This window comes from Tasmannia lanceolata, unplaced genomic scaffold (assembly GCF_043159265.1).
Source record: "Tasmannia lanceolata isolate RefF3 unplaced genomic scaffold, GAP_Taslan_0.1 ptg000018l, whole genome shotgun sequence".
Lineage (NCBI taxonomy): Eukaryota > Viridiplantae > Streptophyta > Magnoliopsida > Canellales > Winteraceae > Tasmannia > Tasmannia lanceolata.
In genome coordinates this window covers 3,236,946-3,262,659 of record NW_027518695.1, presented here as the reverse complement: position 1 = coordinate 3,262,659, position 25,714 = coordinate 3,236,946, and the positions used below count along the sequence as shown (strand labels likewise).

The 25,714-nt window shown below is 38.6% G+C and overlaps 2 protein-coding genes across 2 annotated transcripts; both read left to right on the top strand.

Moving 5' to 3' along the window:
- The first annotated feature begins 10,189 nt into the window (after positions 1 to 10,189).
- Positions 10,190 to 13,602, top strand: LOC143851794 (glycerol kinase-like). The gene is made up of 4 exons (XM_077361276.1): positions 10,190 to 10,479; positions 10,572 to 10,793; positions 10,879 to 11,872; positions 13,198 to 13,602. Exons 1-4 carry the CDS (start codon positions 10,349 to 10,351, stop codon positions 13,441 to 13,443), a joined length of 1,593 nt encoding a protein of 530 aa, XP_077217391.1. The 5' UTR covers positions 10,190 to 10,348; the 3' UTR covers positions 13,444 to 13,602.
- Positions 13,603 to 18,927: 5,325 nt separating this feature from the next.
- Positions 18,928 to 24,754, top strand: LOC143849856 (putative monogalactosyldiacylglycerol synthase 3, chloroplastic). The gene is made up of 8 exons (XM_077359122.1): positions 18,928 to 19,359; positions 20,505 to 20,677; positions 22,657 to 22,818; positions 22,949 to 23,090; positions 23,215 to 23,439; positions 23,548 to 23,610; positions 23,730 to 23,804; positions 24,182 to 24,754. Exons 1-8 carry the CDS (start codon positions 19,099 to 19,101, stop codon positions 24,443 to 24,445), a joined length of 1,365 nt encoding a protein of 454 aa, XP_077215237.1. The 5' UTR covers positions 18,928 to 19,098; the 3' UTR covers positions 24,446 to 24,754.
- Positions 24,755 to 25,714: the final 960 nt, after the last annotated feature.

Genomic DNA, 25,714 nt, shown 5'->3' with positions numbered 1-25,714 from the left:
ATTTGAAAAATTCACTCAAATGTGATGAGTCTATTTGCAACTAGAAGACCCTTATTTTCATATAAACCTAAGTAGAAGACTTCTTTTTGTGAGAAAAAACCCTTTTTATAATAGCTTTTTTAATAATTACGTTCTCTGGTCTCATACACGAAAACTGACTGTTGCCCAGCACCCAGCAGGCAGAGGATTAATTTCGGGAAATAATATATTCGCCCTTTTTTCTTCCCCGGTCCACCCCCTACACTAAGCCTACTAGTGTAAAAGAGTAGTCCTTGTGTGCAGTATCAGAAGCAGCTTCCAACGGTTACTATTTTTTATCTAATTTTGTGTTTTAACCTCACAACTTAGAAATGTATGCATGGGCATGGCCTTATTTTAGTCTGATTAAATACATACCACGGAAATCAAGAGATTCCTTCACACCCATATCGACATTGAGAGAGTTTATCCATTCGAGGTGCTGCTGCAGCGGCAACACTGCAAATTTCATAATTCCAGCGGGAAGCAATATATTCGCCCACTTTTCTTCCCTGGGCCAGACCCCTTTTACAGTACAAGGGGCTGTCCCAGGTAAGAAAAAATGAGCGAATATATCATTTACCTTTCCAGCAGTGTAGACTGTAGGCATGGAATCTCCATTTACTCACTAATTCACCCCTGCGTATGTGCAAAAATAGTGAAAATGAAGGCTACTGATAGTGGCAATACTGGTTTGAACTGAAATAACCTTTGATAGCTCGGAAACATCTATGATACCATGTGAAACAACCAATTATGCCAAAAGCTTTAGCTGTTTGAGTAGGTTTTATTTAATCATTTATACTTCAACAAATGGGAGATAAAGATGTTTATCAAAATGGGTCTTGTTTATATGGTAAGAGGGTTCAATCTGAATGAACTGTTACCATGATTAAGATGGTTCTCCTACCACTCGCGCTAGATCTAAATCTAGAATGTGATTCATTTTCTTTCTTATTAGAATTGGCCAGTTTAAACATTCTAGGAATGTTTCATTCCAGCTTAGATCAGGCATAGTCCGTGGCAAAGGACACCAAGAAAATGAAGGCTCGTAATATCAGCATATCATGTGCACGGAATAAAAACAAGGGGAATGCTAAACTGAAGGGCGCAACTCCACTGGATCCAAGTTACCAATTTGCCATTTTCTAGCCTTCTAGGCTCTCTTTCTTTCTTTCCACTTAAAATGGGTGTAAAACAGATTTTAAGCTTTTTACGTAGAAAAACAATTTTCATGATTGTATAGTGGGCCTGTACTCATGAGAAAAACAAGTGAAGCGGTCTCAATCTAGTCTGAAAGCATAGCTGTAATAAAGGTCTGGGTGTGGAGTCTCACCACCGAGAAGATGGATCAGAACAAATAAACAATCATCCGACTTAGCTAAAAACAAAGAGGAATGATATTTCAACCTCTTTTACAGCACTTTTTCCCCTGGTCTTTTGTCTTTCCTCAAGAGTCATTGCATTTCCTCTGGTTTGTCTTTTCCTGAAAAAGAAATAAAATCAATTTCAGGAAAAGACAAAAAGAAGGAAGTGGAAATTATTAAAATATCTACTAACAATTTTAAATTAATAACAGAGTGTAAGAGAAACTTGGGTGGGTGGGGGATATTGATAATATCTCCTCCTTTAACTTTATTCGTTAAGTTTTAAAGGGAAAGAAAAACGTTAAAGGGGGTGAATTTATCCTCAAGCAGTGAACCATTTTTACAGAAACCGTTAAGAGGGTATCATTTCCCAACTTGGGTGTGTACACCATTCAAAAAAAGAAACTTGGGTGTGGTACATGCTGTTCCAAAGTCTTTGTCCAGGTCTTGGTTATGTTTTCTTGAGACTATGTTTCTTTCGACTTAAAATGGGTGTAAAACAAATTTAAGCCCATTTTTCCACTTAAAAATGGGTGTAAATTATTTTTTACGCCCATTTTATTTTACGTTGAACAAAATGGAACCCTAGGTTTGTTGGGCATGGGACCAAGACCATGTGGGTTGCCTCGTGATGTTTTACAAGATCAATGGTCTTGATTGCATGCACATTTCCCATGTGGGACCCTAGAATTGCTCATCACGATTGATCTCAGTGGCACAATCTGCCTCTCTTGATGAATTGGTCATGAGATCAACCTTGATTCAAGAATCATAAAAATTACATGATTGACTCAAATCAGGTGATTTCCTTAGAGGAATCTTATCCTTGTTTGGAAAATGCACGACATAATCATACTTTGGGAACCCACTAATCACTTAAAGCTAACTTAATTAGCTTATAGTGGGAAAAAATGATGAAACATCAATGCACTGAGAAAGGGTTGATGTTTGATGCCATTTGGAGTGCTGATGGACGTAGCTGCCTAAAATCGTACAATGAAAGTGGTTTTTGCTCCATGACCCATCTACACCAAGGCTTTGGAAATGAATGGTTTTGCATCAGTGAGCAAGTGACCTCTACTCGTACTTTTGCCTGCACATATTTTTCCCCATTAAAAACCATAATAAAATGAGACTAAGGGCATGTTTGGCATCCATGAAAAAATATTCGTGGGCCTAACTATAAAAGATGACCTTATAATTTATGAAGAGGGAGGAGAGAACTGATGAGGCATAAGTGGAGAGAGACGAATAGAGAAGATTTGAGAGTGGGAGTGTGGGGAGCATGAAAAACACCTTAAAAACAAGGAAAAAACACCCAGTTTTGATTAGGGTATTCTTTCACTGTTTTTAGTGATTTCTCATGCTCTCCCCATGCTTTCTCCGCTCTTGCCTCCACAAGTCGCTCCCTCACCCTCCCTTCCTCAATTAGGCCCACCAATATTCCTTGGAATAATTTTTCATGGTTACCAAACCTGCACTGAAGTTCACCATTTTCCATTGGTATAAACAGACAGGGAGCCTGCAAAGTGACATGGGACCCGCACGGTGAAATTGGCTAGGTTGCACCCGGCAGGGAAATTCAGTGAATGATATTTCCATTTTCATGAGGCCCACAACTTATTCTTGTAGTTTTAATACACAAGAGACAAAGCAATTGATTACGAAAAGCACCCTATTTTGGTTGTATATAGACGTTGGAAAGAGGGGAGAGAAAAGATACATCTTCGTTCAAGTGGATGTGATGGCTCCTCTTAAATCCACAGAGATTAGGTTTCATTGCGTCTGATTTAAAACTAGTGGATTCCAAGAATATACTTTTCTTCCGAGCATCTTCAAATTGCTATGTTATAATAATAACTGCTTTCTTGGAGAGAGAGAGAGAGAGAGAGAGAGAGAGAGAGAGAGAGAGAGAGCTTTAGTGGGTATGGTTGATTGACCCTAGGTTGCAACCCTATGTGTCCTAATTTATGGGCCATAGGGCTGACCCACACATCCCCACTTCTATTCTTTTTTGTTGAAACGAAAGCTAGTGTTGGATCGTGTGGCCATCAGCCCTCAATCGAAGATCATCACGTGATATTACTCACACCCGCTTACATTGTTTTCCAGAGAACTTATATGATGTGTAGAGGTATAAACCTATATTTTTCAAAAAAGTATGGTATGATCCACACCATAGGATTATCCAAACTGTCCTTTAGATGGGCCACAATGTAAATAGGTTGTCCCCTAAAAATCGTTTCCATAGGATGATTCTGACCCTCTCATCTATAGAGGGACTGCACATTATGGAAACTTATATAGATCGGAGGGTTAGGATCATCCTATGGAAATAATTTTTTAGGGTACAACCTATTTACATTGTGGCCCGTCAAATTGACGGTTTGGATCATAATATGGTGTGGGTCTTGATGGTATACAGAGATGTAAATTGTATTGCAAATATGGAAAAATTGAGAGAGGGAGAGAGAGGGCTGTAGATTTCTTCCAATAAGAAAATGTATATGTGACAATTGGAGGAAGATAGGTTGTATCAAATTGAATGAATCCAAGAGGAGGGATGGGCTATTCTTATAGAACAGCCCAACATGGCCGTTCGGCCATCATAGCCTTTCATTATGGCCTTCACAAAACACCTCTCCTTCCACCGTTTCACTCCAACGGACATGATAACTGTTCATTCAGTTACAGGTCTTACCGTACTTTTTTTGAAAAATACGGGTTCATACGGCCACACATCATATAATATCTCTTGTGCTCCAAATCATACTTATATGTATTATTATTTTACATGAATAAAATTTATTTCCAAATGGGTGTCTATTTTAATCTCATAGCATGTGCATTGAAGACTCTGGGAGAGGATAAATTTGCCACACCAGTTAGTGAATCAACTTGGTGTGGGTGACTCTTCAGATGGTTGATAATATCCCACCTAGTGAGAGGGTAGTTGACTTAAATGTGTGATTGGGGGTGATGGTGCAATTATGGGCATGGTTTTAAATTTCGGGATTTCGGTGGGGATCGAAACCGAAATTTTGATAATTTCAGTTTGAAATTTCGAGAAAATGTTATTTTCTTTAAAAATAAAAGAAATGTCACAAAATTTTGGATTTCGGTGCGGTCCGAAATCAGTACCGAAACCGAAATTTAAAACCTTGATTATGGGTATGATAAGGATGTCCATGTTTTGAAATGAGAAGTCTCGCCTGAGCGTTTATCTGGGCCCTTTATTTGGTTGCAAATGGACCTAAATGATCAGTCATGCTAAAGATAAAAAAGTCTCTCATCGAAGGAGATGGAAAAATCTCTCCAAGTAATTGCTCGAAAATAAGCAAACACCACCATAGGGGAGTATAAATATCTCCCCGTAAAACAATAAAAGTTAATTAATATGTGGTAAAAAGAAATTCTGAGCGCCACAAAATCTACACTGTTGGATCTTCACATTCTGAGGCATCTTGTGTCGAGATTAAACAAGTGATGCATCATGATAAAGGTAAAATACCATACGAGGGAGGATGCGCACATTCCGGTTTGTGCTCTTTTCTCGTATCATAAGAAGGATGCAAAAGTGTAATGTCTTGTTCGGTGGACGGGGAACAAAGCTCAATTAAGAACGACAGTAAGAGTTTTGACTTTTGAGGAAGCTTGATTAGTGGACTCAAAATTGCGTTTAATTTTAAGTACAGGAATTACTTTTGAACAAAAACAATTCTCAAAATCCAAAACGAATAGTGTAAGCAGACGGGCGTTAGCGGAGTCTCTCTCACAGGAGTCCTTTGTAACTGCTTCTATTTTCGTCATGGGAAGGTTGTATCCTACCAATTAAACTTGTTCTTTTATAAGAGAAATTATATGATGAAAGGCTGTACAAACAAGTTAAGGTGGTACGATAGAGTTAACACCCTTGATATTTGATCTAACAACAGCACCTAAAAAAACGAGATGCTGTTGGATCAAATATGGATGATGGGTACAGGGGCCAGACTAATTTACACTTGCCTGCATTGGTCATTGGTGGGCCGTGACCACTAAACTAGCTAAGCATGCTTGTAATGCTATGTGCCTCCGCCCCGGTTGGGTACGTGTTTATAAGGCCCTTCATCGTATAATTTCTCCTATTATGTAGTGTTTTTGTTGCTTCTGATGAAGAAGTGAAAGGGAAGAGATGAAGATGGGAGGTAACAGTGGTTTGATGAGGAAAGTCAACTTTCTGATCTTTCTATAAATTCTATATTGAAATATAAAAAATGAAAATTGTTTCACCTGACTAAGTGCATTGCCCCAAATATAAAAAAAAAGTGCATTAACCTTTTTTTCCTTTGCAAAGGGCTGAGATTACTAGATAAAAACCTATTTTTTAAGAGAAATTATATGGTGAATGCGCACGTAGATCGATGTTGGCATATTTGATCCACCAGCAGCACTGCTGTTGGATCAAATCTCAAGGGCGGCAATGCCTACACCAATCTACAAGTGCATTCACCATATAAAATCTCATTTTTTTAATCCCAGTGTTTCACTAAAAAGCAAAATGGCTGATTTCGGAGGAGGAATCAAATCACGACGGAGTGAAACAACTTCTAAAAATTGTTAAGGAAAGAACCTATATCGGTTTCCAAGTTGCTACTTCAACGTTTAATTTATATGTAGAACTTTCGGGCCTTGGATTTTGAGAACCGATTGTGAATCCAGAATTGTTTATTAGACTCACAATCGGTTCTCACATCCAAAAGTCCATGTTTGTTTTGGATTTTGAGAATCGATTTTGAGTCCAAAATTGATTATTGGAGTAATTTCTAGAGTCCAATAATCAAAATCCACAATAGAAATTTAAAACTCGAACAGGGCAAAACAAAGGCCTTAATATTTTCAATTCTCTTATTTATTTTTCGCTCCACTTCTGAGTAACTACTTCTCAACCAATTTAAATGAATATTCTTAGTACAATCATAGACAATGGAACAGCATATCAAACTACTGAATAGAAATGAACCAAAGAGCTACCCCCAATGAACCGAGTTTGTATATAAGTAAAGAAGATAAGAATGAGAATAATTAGCAACCTAACCGACTATTGCGGTTGTGTGTGCTATTTATATTGAATAATATAAGTTACAAGACAATAATGCCCTTATAGAAGAGAAATATTGCAAGATTACAAAATACAGATAAATACATGCTATTACCCTCCCACTATTTGAGCGGGTTTGGAACAGACTGTCAAATTGGAACGTAAATATGCAAACCGTGTTGATGATAATCCTTTTGTAAAAATATCTGCAATTTGTCGCTCTGTAAGAGTATAGAAGACTTTAAGTTCCCCTCGTGCAACCTTTTCATGAACAAAGTGATAATCGATGTCAATATGCTTTGTTCGTGAATGCATAATTGGGTTTGCCACTAAATATGTTACTCCAATATTATCACAATGTATCGTCACAGGCTTTGGTAAGAAAAATGTTAAGTTGACGTAAGAAAGACTTGATCCAACATGTATCTGCAACTGCATTTGCGACGGCTCGATATACAGATTCAGTACTAGAACGAGAAACAATTAGTTGCTTCTTAGCAGACCAAGATATTAAGTTATTTCCCTGAAAAATACAAAATTCAGTAGTTGACCTTCTTGTATTTAAACAGTTAGCCTAATTAGGATTCGAATATGCTCAAAGATGATTGATAGGTGTTGAAAATAAGGAAATACCATAATTGAAATTACCCTTTAAGTAGCGTCAGTCCCTTGTTTCTCTTCTTCTCCACATTTTGTTTTTTTTCCTTTTTCCTATCAATTATGGCTTCTCCAACACTTCTTGAAAATGAAACTAATCAACATACCGATCACTCTCTTCCTCTCAAATAGTGATCTCGTCCTCTCCTCCAACCTTTTCTCATTCAGTTTTTGAAATCACTAACATCAAATCTCTTGTTTCTACACTCTTGATAATGAAAATTTTATTAGTTTCATTTTCAAAAAGTGTTGGAGAAGCCATAATTAATTGGAAAAAGGAAAAAAACAAAATTTGGAGAAGAGAAACAAGTGACTGGAGAAATAGATCTTTGCGAAAATTTTGTCAAGATCGAATTCGTTCTCTTATACCATAAAGAAGATAAGAATGAGAATAATTAGCAACCCAACCATCTCTTGTGGTTGTGTGTGCTATTTATATTGAATAATATAAGTTACAAGACAATAATGCCCTTATAAAAGCGCAATATTACAATATTACAAAATACATATAAATACGTGCTATTAATAAGTTGGTAAGCATATACCAGAACCTGAACTCGAACCAATGAACTGGGTAACATGGATGTCTCTTGCTTGTGTGTGTGTGTGTGTGTGTGTGTGTGTGTGAGAGAGAGAGAGAGAGAGAGAGAGAGAGAGAGAGAGAGAGAGGGCAATGGTCATTTTGGGTCCCACAAGTGAGCCAGGGTGAACGATGACAGATGGCCAGAGAGAGAGAGAGAGGCCATGGTCATTTTGGGTCCCACAAGTGGGCCAGGGTGAACGATCACAGATGGCCATACAACATTACGATGGAAACATAATGGAATCCCAATGCTTCCTACTTCGTTGGTGGCATTCACTTAGTATTAAATCAATTGATTGTACAATCCTAACTGTCCAACCTTATCAAAGGCATTTAAAGGTAAGTTTCTATGTACCATCGAGATCAATCCTAATTGTCAACGTTGGGTCCCACATAGGGTCATCCATGCGTAACCAAGACAGTTGATCTTTTAAATCATCACTAGCTGACCAACATGGTCCAGATTCCATGAACCGGCATCTCATCCATACGATTGATTTTATAGGCCTTAATCGAATATTCGAATGCCATACTTGTGATTGTCAGATCAAGGGATATCACTTCCCTTTTTTTATTGTCAGTTATAGAAATGAGCTAATTAAGGAAACCATATCTTCAATGACTAACAGTCTAATAGGGGTGTCAACGGATCCACTTCGGATCGGATCCACCTATGTCACGGTCACTATCCATTCAAATTCCTTATCGGTCGGATCGGATTCGGATTGTTCTTCGGATCCTACTTTCCACGTCACGATCACGATCCATTTTAAATCGGACTGTCCATCGGAGTGTCCTATTATGTCATACTAAGCTTAGTACACAATTAATTTTTTTAAAAAAGAATTAGAATGTCAGTCCATCATAATGAAAAGCAGTGATCGACTTCAAAGAAGTGACTAAAAACAGGAAAAAATATGTATCAACTATCCACTTTTCTAAGAAGATAATAGAAACCAAAAACTTAGCAGGAGTTTTTTGTGCATACTACTCGGATGCTGGGAAGGCAAGGGTGCTGTGATGGCGAGGGTGAGAACAATGACTAGCGATAGTGAGGGTGAGAGCAATGACTAGGGACAGGACATTAATTAATGTCAATGGAGTAGATGGGTTATGGTTACCAATAGGAAGATGAAATGTTCGTTCCACAAATGGGGAAGGGATACTTACACGGAAAGGAAGAGGAAATTTATTTCGAAAAGGAGATTTCATTCAATAAAGATGGAAACCGATAACTACTAAAAGAATATGACTATTTTGACGAGAATACCCTCACTTAACATTGATGTTGCAATGATTTTGAGGGTATTTTTGTAAGATGATTTCGGACGATAGGAAGATGAGATGTTTGTTCCACAAATGGGGAGGGGATACTTACACGGGAAGGAAGAGGAGATTTATTTCGTAAAGGAGATTCCGTTCAATAAAGATGGAAACTGGTAACTACTAAAAGAATATGACTATTTTGACGAGAATACCCCCACGTAACATTGATGTTATAATGATTTTGAGGGTATTTCTGTAAGATGATTTCGGATCGTGACTGTCCCTAAGGACTTTCGCAGCATGCCTGGATCCGATCCAAAAGTTTTCGGATCATATGATTGGGAATCTGAAATATGACCATGGACCCTCTTGGTATGCTTATATCCCATTCATTAAAGTTCGGATTCGGATGGTCCATCGGACCGTCTGGATCCATTGACACCCCAACAGTCTAACAAAGCAAAGCTAATTAATCTCCCCACAGAAAGCAATCTTTATTTGCGTCCATTGGTGGAATGGTGGGCTATCCAAATCCGTCAAAGATGGGCCTCACAATATAACGATAAAGCAACGGAGTCAACAAAAATGTGATCCGCTATACTTATAGATGGCCCCCACTTCGTACCATTTCCTTCCCATGACCCCAAATCCATTTTCTTTGGCCAATCCTAACCGTCCAATCTCACGTGAAGACATATTAAAAGTTAAACCCATATATCGGAGGGCTCCAAATTCTTAAGTGCACCCCTTTATAGGATCCGATCTTCTACATAGATGATCTCACGACTCTACTAGTCAAAGTCAAAGATTGGAGACTAGAGGCACAACAACCCAAAAACCACCACGTTGGCACCCCTTTCCCGTGGACCAGGCAAACCAAGATTTGTTGAAAAAACAAAACAAAAAGAGAGCTTAATTCCCAAATAAGGCCTTTAATTATTAAGACGAGGGATGATAGTTACAAGGGAGCCCTTGCATAAAGAGCCTTAGAAGGGCTCATGATTGGATCACGTCATCAAATCTAACTGAATTTTCTTTTTCAACATTTTAAAATGTAACTGAAAATGACGTGGATCCAATGAAGAGCACTTTTGCCGCTCTTATGCAAGGGCTCCCTTGTATCTATCATATCATTGACTCTTCTTTTGGATAGACAATGAAAAAATCAAAAACAGAAACGGAGCTTAAGTTAGTTAAGGCTTTAATATTAAGATAACCCTTGGCTTTTTTCGGATAAACACGCAGTATAATCCCGATAAAATCTCCCCCCTTTGAAACTATCATCACCTCCATTTAAACCCACTCCTTGTTTCTTCATACCCAGCTCGCTCTGGTGTTTTTGTAGAGAGAGAGAGAGAGAGAGAGAGAGAGAGAGAGATGCCGGGAAAAACTTTTATCGGGTCGATCGATCAGGGAACGACCAGTACTAGATTTATCATTTACGATATCAATGCGAAGCCTGTGGGTTCTCATCAAGTTGAGTTCACACAATTTTACCCCGAAGCAGGGTAAGTAAAATCTGTCTTTTGTTTTTCTGTTTGGTTCTTTCTTTGTGTTGTGTTTTTTTTTTTCATGGTTTTATTTTGTTTGGTTTGATTAGATGGGTGGAACACGATCCTTTGGAAATTCTAGAAAGCGTTCGTGTTTGTATGGAGAAGGCTCTAAACAAGGCAACAGCTGATGGGCATAACGTTGATGATGGATTGAAGGCCATTGGCCTCACTAATCAAAGAGAGACTACTGTTGTTTGGAGCAAATCTACTGGTTTGCCTCTTTACAATGCTATTGTTTGGATGGATGTCAGAACTAGCTCCATTTGCAGGTTTTTCTTTGTTTCTAAGATCTAGGTTTTCTTGTTTTTGATGTTTTTACAATAACCCATTTCATGGTTTTTGTGATTAATGTAGGAGATTAGAGAGCCAATTATCAGGAGGAAGAACCCATTTTGTGGAAACTTGTGGTTTGCCAATTAGTACTTATTTTAGTGCTCTTAAACTCTTATGGTTGATGGAATGTGTTGATACTGTTAAAGAGGCTGTTCAAAAAGGGGATGCTCTTTTTGGAACCATAGACACTTGGTTGATTTGGAATCTGACTGGAGGCTGCAATGGTGAAGATAGAGACCAAAATAAGTTGACTGGTTTACATGTAACCGACTGTTCAAATGCTTCAAGAACAATGCTCATGAATCTCAAAACCCTTGATTGGGATAAACCCACATTAGAAACTTTAGGCATACCAATTGAAATCTTGCCTAAGATTGTTAGTAATTCGGAGATTATCGGCAAGGTTGCGAATGGCTGGCCTGTTTCAGGTGTCCAAATTACTGGTTGCCTTGGGGATCAACACTCAGCAATGCTGGGTCAGGCGTGCCGAAAGGGCGAGGCAAAGAGTACTTATGGTACGGGCGCGTTTATACTATTGAACACGGGTGAGGAGCCCGTGAATTCGTCCCATGGATTGCTTAGCACAATCGCGTATAAGCTTGGTCCCAATGCACCTACTAATTATGCGCTGGAAGGGTCTATTGCCATTGCTGGTGCAGCTGTTCAATGGCTTAGAGATAGTTTAGGAATAATTCGAAATGCGAGCGAGATTGAGGAATTGGCAGAAACAGTTCAGAATTCTGGTGGGGTGTATTTTGTACCGGCGTTTAATGGGTTGTTTGCGCCATGGTGGAGGGACGATGCAAGAGGGGTTTGTATTGGGATCACGAGGTTTACGACCAAGGCGCACATTGCCCGCGCCGTGCTGGAGAGCATGTGTTTTCAGGTGAATGATGTGCTTGATTCAATGCATAAAGATGCAGGTGATAAAGGGGAGCCCATGAAAGAGAAGGGAGATTTCCTCCTTAGGGTAGATGGGGGTGCCACAGTCAATAACCTCTTGATGCAGATACAGGTTTGTTTTGATTATTTTCTAACTCAATTTGCTTTTGATTTTACTACTCTATGAGAGGTTTCATGTGATCTTTCTAAATGTCCACCTACTTGCTTCTTTTTATCTTTACTTTTTAAAATGCGCATTTTTCTTTTGTGATTCTCGTGGGTTTTATTGGATCTGAAGTTTGATACCTTGGTCGTAGAATCTGACCCTTTTTGCTACTAAATTCAAAAAAAAATCAATTAAAAATGTAAGTAGCTGTGCTTTGGACTTTGGAGATTCCTTTTTCTTCTAATGTAATTACACTTTTGTATGGCATTTTTTATAACTTTACCATGGTTAAACTTTGTTATGGATGAGTTTTGCCCTTGTCTAAGCTAGATAAAACAGTGAGTGGAATGGGGCCTACTTAGTCCCACACTCTTAAAGTGATATGTCACACCTGATTAATTCTATAGGACTTAAAGGGTATTATGCTTGCTCAAATGTCTTGTTCTCTTTTTGAAATTTTGGCATTTCCCACCGCATTCAAGTTCACCAACCTTGTAGGTTGATTATAATTTTCTACTGTTTCGTCACAAAGTTCACTTCATTTGACATTTTCAATAGTTTCCAACCCCCTTCCATCATATTTTGTATTGGAAATCCATACAAGTGATAAGAGATTTTGTATAGTTCAAATTATAAATTTAACCAAATTTCGTGTGAATGTCCTCACTTTTGATTAAGATCATACATCCACAAAATCCACCACCTCTTAAGAAGTCCAAGCAACTAGGGCCCATTTTCCACCTCCATCTGATAATAAAATTTGCCTTTGGTGAAGTTTCACATTAAGTGATTCAAACTGATCATTCCCCTGTATAATTTCAGTGATTACAACTATCTTAGTTTCACCATACCGTATTCTTCTTGATAATTTGGCCTCTCAAATCTTATTCAAGTTCCCTAACATGGCCATGGGTTATGGTTTTAATCTTTTTTTCTCATATAGTTCACTTGTTTTGATAATTATTCATTGGATAAGGGGATACGTTTTCATTTTATCCTTAAGTTTATTGATTGCAAGTTAGTGACCAAGTTTTTATTCACCTTTTGTCTGAAAAACCAAACATTCATTTGCTTAGTTTCCTGTATGTACCATGTGAAATGTAGTAACTTCTCAGTTTGATACTATGTGAAAGCATTACAGGGTATGCACTGTAATGCTTGGTTTGATACTATGTAATGACAGTTGGGACTCCTGGTCCCTAATGTAATTTTCATGGTATCAATGAATATAAGTCAATTTTCAAAAAAAAAGAGAAAGAAATGTAGTAACTTCTTCTGTTTATGATTCACAGGCAGACTTGTTGGGTAGTCCGGTGGTGAGGCCAGCTGACATAGAGACGACTGCTCTTGGAGCTGCATATGCAGCAGGATTAGCTGTGGGGGTTTGGACAGAAGATCAAATTTTCGATGCCAGAGACAAGGTTGCCAAGGCTAAAACATTTCATCCTAGGTTGGTTGAGGAGCAGAGGAAGAAGAGATTGGATTCGTGGTGCAAGGCCGTGTCTCGAACTTTCGATTTGGCCGACCTTTCCACCTAATCGTCTACTTGAACCATCTCATCTATCTTTCAATATGTTTAAATGACTTTATTTTGAATAAGTGGTTATGTAGATTGTTCTTGCATCTGAACACCTTCTACTAGAATTTTATTAATCTTTTAGCTGTGATGGAAATAAAAAATCTGCAATTGCACTCTCCATTTAATAGTTTCCATAATTTTATGGACTAAAAGATGTTATCTTTTCAGCTTTTGCACATTTAGGCTTGAGTTCATAGTGATAGAACTACAGAAAAGTAATGCCGTGTTTGTTTTGGATTTTGAGAATCGATTGTGAGTCCAGAAGTGATTAAATTTGAGTCCAATACAGTTTTGGACTTACAATCGGTTCTCAAAATCGAAAACAAACAGGGCCTAAATGTTGTGTACCATAAAGACCTCCAAGGGGACAGTGAAAATACATTAGGTACAGCTGCAGTTGCCCTTGCTCATGACTGTCTTCTTTCAGTCATTCAGGCCAGGCTCGAATGACACTTTCTCCAATGGAAGGCCATAAAGACTTGGGCATCCCTCCTAGTTATTCGCATTTATAGTAGAAATGGGGTCCCTGAAATCTGGTACTCTCCCAGATGATTGTTGTAAGCGACGGAGAAAACAAAAAATGTGTTTGCTGATAGATCCAATCCAACTTCTGACGGGATGTTCCCTGTCAACTTGTTTGCTGATAGATCCAATCCAATGAAAGATCGCGTCTCATCAAGGTGAAAAGATCCCAAGAAAACCATGAGCTGACAACCCAAAACTACCTTTCAAGTGTTGATTCTGCTTTTCTCAATGCTGTATTATGGAAACAAGGGAAGAATTGTTGTTCGAAGGATCTAGTGTGCAAGTTGGTTGGGTTGCAAAACTGTTTGGGAATAGGACCAGGAAGGGAAAAAAAAAAAGATTTCCCTCAAAGTGTAGGATCCTAAGTCATGATTGATTTTTCTTACCCATCTCCGAAGATTTCTAGAGAACTGATTACTTCCAATATCCAAGTGACCACGCTTGAGCTATTGAAAGGAAGGACAATCTAGAATTCCAGATTGATCCGACCAAGGGTTGCCATTCATATTAGATATTCCAACTCTTGGCTGATCATAGAATGTGTGTGTATGCCTCCGTATTGAAAAATACGTTTCTATTTAGTGTTGGTAATGTATGCAACAACACTGGAAAAAGTATGATTATGTATCCACACTGTAAATTTCAGAAATATTGGTGTTCTAATGACGCTTTATCTTATTTGGCTTGCTCAGTATGTTGTTGTTCTTTGCATCTTCCTTGCATCGTCAAAAATTACAAGTATTTGCATCTAGCAAACTTCAAACAGTTTAGCTCTAGCTACTGCTTCCGCAATAGAGAATTTGATCAGGAGTAGAGTATATATACACTTGAGGTTCTAATAATTAATATTATTGGCGCATCTTATATATGGTATTAGAGAATATTAATTGTGAGATAGGTGTTGTCCATCATCACCATCCCTACCCCTAGTCCAAAACTTTGTCCTTGCCTTGCCCACATTTCTGGTGTACCAAATTTTATACTTGTCTTTTTGGCAAGTATTAAAACGTACACCACAACCTTCTACTGCCACCACCATATATACCTGAGTCTAGTGTTGCTGCCTTGCCTTCATTTGCCTTTGATGTTGCCGTCATTGCCTCGTCAGAGTCTGATTGTCGTGGCCACTACATTAGATTCAACTGAAAACACATAAGAATGTTTCCTATATACCTACATATAGCATGCGGTTACATACAATATTGAACAACATTGTTATTTGCTTGAGTGAACTTTGAAAAATGTTTTCTAAGAAGATACTCTTTTATATCTATATCAATGGGTTTTCATATTAAGTATTAGAAATAAGAGAGCACAAATTAGCAGCAAAAGAACAATGCTGGTTCGTGAGGAATAAGATATAAGAGATTATAAATTTATAAAGCATTAATTATTAGAAAGTCAATTGTATGTCCATCCTAACCCAATATGCATGTATGATGGTTGAGGCTTGATCCTAGCTTTTTTACCCCAAAATATAAAAAAATAAAAATTACATACGTAGGATGCTCATCTTATATGCAAATGGATATGTACAAAGTTTACAAATAGGCTGCTAGCAAAATGGAAATCCGATTCATAGAAAAGCAAAAGACCATATGCGGTGCCATGTTGATGCAGTGCCAACATGGCAGTCTTGTCATGCCTAGGTAGCTTGGGTGGAGTTTCAATTTGCATTTTTGCCATAATGTTGCAGCCCGTTTTTAACCTAATTTTTGGACTTCTAGATTGAAAAATCTTGAAAAGTGGTAAACTTGAAAGTTGCAGGTATTTTTGTGCTGTTTCCAAAGAGTATAAGAACTTGAAAATCGAACAAGTGGTTAGATAGATATGATAGTTTTAGTGGGCTGTGTCTGTTGGTTCCCAAACTAGTCAGATTTTGTGAGTTCCAATGAAATTTATATGTAAATCCCTTGAGCTAGCATGAATTTTATCTTGTAGTTTTTCATTTAAAGGGATAGAAACCAGCTGTAGAAGGGGATTTTGGATTTTTTATTTTGATAAACATATAATTGATAATCTATCAATTGGGTTGAGCATTGCTCCCATTTTCGTTCTTCTTCTCTTGTTGTGTTTTTGTGTGTTGATATCTTCTTCTTCTCTCTTAAGAACCCACATTACATTTGCTCAATGAAACAACAAAGAGTGTTGTTCCCCCACAAATGCAATATTTTGATGAGAAATTATATGGTGTAAGGCCTTACAACAATAAGGCCGTTGTACGGTGGAGGTACCACCATGATATTTAATCCAACAACATGATCAAATATCAAGGGTGGTACCTCTTCCGTATTGTCGTAAGACCTGTAGGAGCTCAACTTCAACCCTAACCCGAGCCTCAACCTGACTAAAAGTTCTTCAACCCTAACCAATCCTAAGTAACCCGATTTCAGCCATTAAAAACAAAAAAAGGAAGAAAATCACCATCTTCTTTTGGTTGGAAAACGGCCGTCAGCTGCCCACCGGGAGAGAAAGAGAGTTTCATCCTGACATTTAAAAAAAGAAAAGAGATAAAAGAGGAAAAAACTCATCATCTGCACTCTAATGAGAGAGAAGTGAGAATGAATAAAACTTAGAGAAAACTCCATTTCTGCTTTATTCTTATCTTTTCTTCTTATCTTCGTCGTCTTTTTCAGTTGATCGGCTGTTGGTTTCAGAGAAGGACGGAGAGATAAAATAAAGATGGGTTTTGTTAACGGGGGCACTCATTAAGGTGCATTGGAAATGTAAATCTATACATGGTTTGAGAAAAAAGACTCAAAAGCCATGTAAAACTCTTAATTCTAGGGGTGTAGATGGATATTCAGAAATTCGATTACCGTCCGCATCCGAATCCGTTTAAAGCGAATATTATCCGAATCCGTTTCAAGCGGATATTATCCGAATCCGTTTATGAGATATCCGGCTCTTAGCGGATGCGAATCTGGTAAATGGTATATCCGATCCGTTTAACATCCAAATTCGAGAAGTAAATCTTTTTTATTTATTATTAATAATATCATTAATATTTATTTTTAGTAATGACACACTATCTTTTGTTTCTATAAGACAAGTGAATATTCTTTTTAGAAAAAAATAAAATAAAAACAAAAATAGCCCAAACCCATTCCATCAAAATAACCCAAACCCGTTCCATTATATACAAAAAAAAGGGAAAAACCCAAAGACCACTACCAACACTATCATCCATCCCCATCGCCTCCCTCTCTCTCTTGCTGCCTTTGTTTTAAAAGGAAGAAGAGGATCTCATATATTTTAGGGTTTGAGAGTTAATTTTGTGAAGAGAATGTAGAGGTCTAGTTTTAGGGTTTGGAAAATTCATTCGAGTAAGTAGGAGAAAAAAGATAAAGTGCTGCAATAAAATGTTCGAATTTACCGGATAAACGGATACGGATAATATCCGAATTCGAACAATATCCGACGGATACGAATTCGGTAATAAATATTAAATATCCGTCGAATCCGAATCCGAATCCGAATTCGGATAGTGTATACTGTAATCGAATTCGGATATAGCCATATCCGCTCCGAATTCGATCCGTTTACACCCCTACTTAATTCCTATGTAAATTTATTGTAGATTTACATTTTCAATGCACCTTAACGTTAACAAAACCGAATAAAAATAAACTTAATAAGATGTTAAAAAATATAAAAGGGGAAAAAACTTGAGAGAGAGAGACCCGCCCACGTGTTCTCCGTGTTTTCTTAGAGGGGAAATAACGACCTGACAACCGAGGTGTTCTTTGCGTCCACGCGGAGGAGAGAAAAAAGAGATGCTTTAAGCAGCTTTATAGCAACCTCTTAGCTTTTTAACGAAATTACCTATATGACCTGAACTTTTTACTAATTTACAACATGACCAAATTAAAATCGGGTTTTCTTTGGGTTGCGAGTTGCGGGTGACCCAACCCGAAACAAACTCGGGCTGCCTTTTTCAAACACTAACCCGACCCGAGTTCTTCATACCCCAACCCAACCCAATTGAAAATCGGGTTAAGACCGACGGGTTAGGGTTGAGCCCGACCCGAGATGCACTCCAAGCCTTAACAGCTCTTAAAATACTCAAAAGGCCACGCCACGAGATCCCAAGTGATGTTCACTGGCTCGTTTGGATACCTCTTGCATTCGTATTTTGTTTTGGATTTGAGTTCTGAATACAAAACACATCAATCATATGCATGATCATGTTTTAAGGGTGGGGAGGAGGGAGGGATGGTGAGGTCTAGTTGCTGCGAGAGCAACGTCGAGGAGCAACGATGGTGAAGGAAGTTACCACAAATATTGATTTCCAAATACATAACAAATTTGAAAATCGGATTTTTTTTTTGCACCGTTGTAGCTAATTTGGAAAGCTAAGCATCTGAAATAGTTCAAAATATCAACTAAATTCAAATCTTAATCTTGTCGGTATCCAAACGTGGCCTTAGTTGAGGGAAATCGCAAAAAAATGTAAATTCTTTTATGAACACATGGCATTTTCTCGTTGCAGGTCTCCTGGTAAGTGGTAGTCTCGGTCTCCGTATCATTTTCCAATTGGAATTTGGAAAACAAAGTGCGTATACGCTGTATAATTGTAAAAATATGGTCGTGCGGATATCAATCCCACAGGCCGACATCAAAGTCGGACACAGTTAACGAGTGGTATACGTGTAACCTGGGAAGTCCTGTCATTTCACTAGTACAATCTTTGTTATGAGACTCACTAATCCAGCTCTATCCAATAAATATAGGGATTCACTCCTACATGGCCCCACCCCAACATCAGATATTGACAAAACAAGACAAAAAACACTCACAAGTCTGGTCACACCCAAATGGGCCCACTCCAAAAAATCCTTTCTTCCAGTTTCAGATGCGGATCTTCCGTCAGAAGATTCCAAAATGCGAATCAACGGCTATAAAATTCCAATTCTCACCGCACTAAATACCGGCATTGTTCCCCAATCCAAAGGTAGCCGTTCCAGCTCGGATTCAGTTCTTCACGCCCTTCTTTTCTATTTTTGCCAAAATCTCTGACCCAAATTACAACCCCTCTCTCTCTCTCTCTCTCTCTCTTTATCTGCCGGAGTTTTTTTCCGGCACCGGCATGGTGATGATGTCGCCACGTAAATCAATCAGAGAGAAGGTGTTTAAGAGCGTTGGGGTGTCTAACCTTCAAAAGAGTAGGTGTTCTCCTTATGGGCTCTTTGAGGATTGTGGAGATGGGGAGAATTTGGAGATGGAACAGCTAGGGGCTGAACGGTCCAAAAATGTTTTGATTCTGATGAGTGATACCGGTGGTGGACATCGAGCCTCTGCGGAGGCCATTAAAGATGCTTTCAGATTGGAATTCGGGGACAAGTATAAGGTGATTTGGTCTATTGCTTTTAGGTTCTTTATATGGGTTTTTTTTCTTATTTTGTTGGGTTTCATGTGATTTTGGTGTTTTTGTCGTTTTTCTTATGTCTGTTGTCATCTTCCTTTGTTTGGGGTTTTTTTTTGTCTTCTTGTTTATTTGAATTGAAGAAGAGTTTTTTGGCTTCGTTTTAATAATTTAGATGTTTCTATTTTGGTTATTTCTTTGATGGGTTTTCATGGTTTTGCGGTTCTCATATTTGGTACTCATGTGTTATGGCTCTGTTTTTTGGCTTTTAAATTTGAAACTTTTGCAGTTTATTTGCGATTGTGTTGGTTTTGGGGTAATTTCTCTCTAGTTTTGGTGGTTTATTGGGTTTTGTTCATTTTCATAATTTGAATTTTCTGTTTAAAATGTTCCATTTCATGATGGGATTTGCTAGGGACCATCGCAGGAGCAATTTTGCGGCTGGGCTGTTGCATGTGAGAGCAGCCACACATGCTCAGATTTTGTCTTATTTATTTAATTCATCCGAGGTGGCTGCTGTCTGTTAGGTACCTTTCCGATACGCCAAAAGCTCCAGAGCTGATGGAACGGGTTATGCAAGGCCCTTTAAACCTATCCCATACCAGGCTGGGTCCCACCCAGTCCCATACCTAGGCGGGCCCCACTCAGGACCGTAACATACAACCACGCTTCCGCATCCGCCGTCCTCAGCGGCCCACTCTGTGACGGCTTTCACTCTGGCCTTTTTTTCCAAGTAGCCCTTTTCACTGGTTGCCCTTCCGTGACTCGAACACGGGACGTGGTGGCTGCTCTGATACCAAATGTTAGGTACCTTATCGATACGCCAAAAGCTCCAGAGAGCTGATGGAACGCGTTAGGAAGGCCCTTTAAACCTGTCCCATACCAGGCTAGGTTCCACCCAGTCCCATACCTAGGCGGGCCCCCACTCAGGACCGTAACACTCTCACGAGCAACAGCTCAACCGCAAAATGCCTCCTGCGATGGTCCCTAGCAAATCCCTTTTATGATACATATTAGTTTTAATTTCTGTGCCATTTTGATGTTTTGTTTGTCTATTTGTGATTTGTGATTCTATGTTGATTCCTTTATTTATTTTAATTTTTTTTGGTTGGGTGCATGCTTGATTTCAGGTTTTTGTGAAGGATGTTTGGAAAGAGCGCGCGGGTTGGCCACTGAATAACATGGAGAACCAATACAAATTCATGGTGAAGCATGTTCAGCTTTGGAAGGTTGCATTTCATGGGACCTCTCCTCGTTGGATTCATTGCGTTTATCTCGCAGCAATCGCTGCCCTTTATGCAAAGTAAGTGTTTCTTGCCAGATTTCATCTAGTGGATTATTTGATTGCCAGTTCTAATCACAGAAATATTGTCTATCATGTTCATCAATTTTGTAAACAGTTGAGGCTACTTTATATTTTATTCTGGTCTACAAGTTGGAGATATTTAATTGTAAGATACTACTCTCTGAGGTGTATTTTTATATGTGATAAAAATCAAATCATGCTCTTAATTGTTGACTAGGGACCATACCAGATTATCTAATCATGCTCTCCAGTTTCCTTCTTCCTTTTTTCCATAGATTAAGAACTTTAGTTTTGAGTGTTCTTAAGCAAAAGGAACACTAAAACCCCAATGTTGGTCGATTAGCATTTATAAATTTTTTATTTAGAATCGTTTCATAGTAAGGGTAAAAAAACACTCACCTGTCACCATTGCTTATGTTCTGGTCGTCTTCTCAGATTGCTTACTTGCCGTTTCCGTGAGATGAGGAAACCTAACATTCTCCCATTTGCCCTGCAAAGATCTTAAGCCTTACCTATAGTGATCATTTCTTAATGTGGCTACTAATGTTAATTAACATATAATTCTGTACCATAAAATTACTAACAACAAATGATGTAGTCATTAGATCATCTGTTTGATTCTATCCAATAACCTGTCCATGATTATGCTACTAGCAATTTCATCAACATCAAGATAGAAATGTAAATATGGGCCAAATTTCATCTTAGGCATTTTGCCTCTTGTTGCATTCCATTCAACGTGCACGAAAAAAACAAAAAGGAACTACAGAAAACCGACATATTATCAAAATCAATAAACAAATAAAGTGATCACATTAAATGTATTTGAATCTAATGCAAACCCCACTATCAAAGGCAATCAAAGTCATCCACCAAAACCATGCACACAACATGCTCTCTAAAGAGCTTAGGTGGCTAGTCTTTAGTTATGGGATTGCCAAAGTAAGTGCAACGCTTATGTGTTTAAGAGGCACATTGATTCTAAACTTTCCCTCACAACTAGATATCTCTATTCAATATGCTTCTACCCATCTCCAGACTTGTTATTCTTGGAAAAGAATACCACAGCGGAATTGTCACGAAAGAGTTTCAGCGGCTTCTTAATAAAGTCAATCACATGAAGCCCCAAAACAAAATGCTCCAACCACAAGGCATGAGACAAAGCCTCAGAATAGAATCTCCTGCAAGCGTGAAAACTGAAAATATAACCAGAGGTGGACCTAAGGGGTGTCCTGGCATCGTATAAAGTCAAAATAAGAGTAACAGATAACTTTAAGGCTATCTAAGGCCATCTCACCTCGTACTCACGAGTATATAACCTTTAGTCCCTTGTAGGCAATGCATAACCCATCAATTGTTTATGTGCATCTGTTTTCTTTGTTTTCTTCTCCATTCTGATAGCTCCCTAGCACGATATCAGGACGGTTATAGACCTGAGCATACATGGAATCATCAACATCTAATCACATTCCATCCCATTTCCAAAAGAGCTATCTAATTTCAACATATACAGATTGCCCTTCAGAACTAACCCAACCATAACATAATCTTAGAATAGGGAAAATCATTATTGTCAAACTTAAAATTCTGATCCAAAGGAATCAAGTTTTGATACGAATATAAGATTTCTACTCATTGTAAGAACATAAAATCTATTTATTAAATCTAAAATGAGACCAATATATAAAACCAGACAGAGAGTTTAGTGTAAAATCCTAACTGTTTAAACTGGAATTAGGCTTGTTTTCGTTACAAACCCTTGCGCTAGATCCAATTTTAGCATGAGAAAACAGACCTTTAATGATAAATAGTTTAATATACATCACCGAGGATTTGATGCAAGTCATGCACAGGGAGCTTGCATTTTGAGCTGGAATTAATAAGCTTGTTTTATTTGTATTAGTTACGAGTTATGCACTGCATGTACAACAAATGGATATTTTATTAGTATAACATGTTTATTGTTGTATCTGCAGAGAGGTGGAGGCTGGTCTGATGGAGTACAAGCCAGGTATTATCATAAGTGTTCACCCTCTCATGCAACATATCCCTCTATGGGTTCTCAAATGGCAGGGTCTTCAAAAGAGAGTAGTTTTCCTCACAGTGATTACAGACCTCAACACTTGCCACCCCACATGGTCAGTTAACAATTCCATACTTAAACAGCCATTTCTGTTTTGCCCGATAACCAAATTTATCCAGAGTTTTCACATTAACCTTCTATTTTTTAAAAATCTCTGATTGATAAAAAGTTACAACTAATTTCAGGTTTTACACCGGTGTTACCAGATGCTACTGCCCCTCAGAGGAGGTATCCAAGAGGGCACTGCTGGATGGCCTAGAACCTTCTCAAATTCGTGTATTCGGCTTGCCTGTTCGACCATCTTTTTGTCGTGCGATTATATCTAAGGTTCACTGTTAAATTTATCCAACTAAAACATGCAATATATTGATCACTCCAGATGGGGCTATAGATTTTTGTTGTTGATGAGACTAAATTTTAGCTGTCCTTTGGACTATTTCCACTTATGCAGGATGAGCTAAGAGAAGAATTGGAAATGGACCCTCAGTTACCTGCAGTTTTGCTGATGGGAGGTGGTGAGGGAATGGGTCCCGTTAAGAAGACTGCAAGGGCCCTCGGGGAAGCCCTTTTTGATGAAGGGCTGGCCAGGCCAATCGGGCAGATTGTTGTCATATGTGGCCGCAATCAAATTCTAGCCTCTACGCTACAGTCGATTCAATGGAAAGTGCCTGTCAAGGTTATTCTCATTGCCTTTATCCGATCGTAACGAAAATGATTCCTAGATCTGTTTCAATTTATAGTGCTTATATTGGCTTCCAATTTAAAGCTGCTTTCTTGGTCATAGATAAGAGGATTCGTGACCCAAATGGAGAAATGGATGGGAGCTTGTGACTGCATTATAACAAAGGTATGTTACTGGGATGTAGTCATGTTTGGTCACACTGTGATACTTTTACTCTTTATACTACTTTCTGTATCTGTTTATTCAGCTGGCTCTTGTTTCCTTTGGGCTTTTGGTATTTATAGGCAGGACCTGGCACAATTGCCGAGGCTTTGATAAGGGGGCTTCCTATTATCCTCAATGACTTCATCCCTGGACAGGTCAGTGCTAATTTACTCAACGATTGTATTTCCTTTAGAGAGTTAAACATGATCCAACTATTTGATTGCAAAGGGTCTAATGTGGATTGATCTTGCATTGCTCAAAACATAATTTTAAACTCCCCCGCGTCATCATGGACTCCCCTGAGCCGACTCCCTTTTCCCTTGCCGTGTTCTGCATTTTGCCCTATAGAGTCAATAAAACTCCTTTGACACTCAACTTTGATCAAATACAAGCCCAAACCATCTTTTTAGTCCTCCAGAGATTGATTTTTAGTGCCTAATAGCTTGGTGAGAGACATGGAAGGATGCAGTCTTAATTCTTTCCTATTAATGGAGTATTTCACTTAATTCTTTCCATTAATGGAGTATTTCAGGAGGTTGGCAATGTTCCTTACGTTGTAGAGAATGGAGCAGGGGTCTTCTCAAAAAGTCCGAAGGAGACGGCCAACATAGTTGCTCAGTGGTTCGGCCCCAAGACAGAAGAACTGAAAAGAATGTCGCATAATGCACTGAAACTGGCGCAGCCAGAGGCCGTGTTCAACATTGTTAAAGACATCGATGAACTGGTACAGCAACGTGGGCCCATGGCCAGCATTGCTTATTCGGCAGTGACCTCGTCGTTCTCGTGCCTGATATAGCTAGTCAGTGCCAATTCTGGCTTCTTAATTCTGATATGTACAGCTAGCTTTTGATATTCTTTGGTCTTTTAGAGTGGATTCTTTGTGTAATAAATTCTGTAAATTTGCAAGTAGGCTGGGTTCCAGGGTCGATTGCAGGCAATTGTTGAGAGAGGATTTGAATTTTTTGTATAATTTCTGTGTGTTTTATTAATTAATGTGCGCCCTCTTCTCCACTTCCCAATCAGCCTGTGTTTGTTTCTTTAATTGTTTCTCTTTGGTGTTAAAGTTTGTTTTTTTTCTTAATAAAAGTTTTAGTTATTTATGACTTATCTACTTTCAATGGTTTTTATAAATATCACATTGCTTATGCAAAACTGCTACAACAATCTTTGAACCTTGATGACAAGGCACTGGTTATATTTCACAGGAAAAACAGATTATGTGTTAGGTACCTTACCGGTACCTTACCGATACACCAAAAGCTCCAGAGCTAATGGAACGAGTTAGGCAAGGCCCTTTAAATCTGTCCCATACCAGGCTGGGTCCCACCAAGTCCCATAACTAGGCGGGCCCCCACTCAGGACCGTAACATACCACCACGCTTCCAAATCCGCCGTCCTCGGCAGCCCCCTCTGTGACGGCTTTCACTCTGGCCTTTTCTCCAGGTAGCCCTTTCCACAGGTCGTCCCTTCCATGACTCGAACATGAGACACGGTGGCTGCTTTGATACCAAATGTTAGGTACCTTACCGATACGCCAAAAGCTTCAGAGCTGATGGAACGCATTAGGCAAGGCCCTTTAAACCTGTCCCATACCAGGCTGGGTCCCACCCAGTCCCATACCTAGGCGGGCTCCACTCAGGTCCTTAACATTATGATTGGTCAAGGTAGCTACACAAGAATAGACGACATAAGGGTAGAAAAGTACAAGGGTGTGTTAGGCAAGACAACGAAAGGGTAGAAAATTAAGGCGGAAATGGGATAATGAGAATCTTCCAAGTGATTAACTACACAATAAAATGTTAAGTTTTGCCAATCATATTGATTACCCATAAAAAAATCATAGTGATTTTTTATTTCTTCATTTTCAAAAAAAAAAAAAAAAAAAAAACTACCTATAGGCAAAGGTCACATTCAACAGCCAAAAACACTCTTAATTGGATATCAGGATTTTCGTATTGAGATGATCTTTTAGGCCCTGTTCGTTTATGATTATGACAACAGATAGTGAGTGCTTAACTGATTATTGGACTCAAATTCAAACATAATTTTAAGTCCAATAATCAGT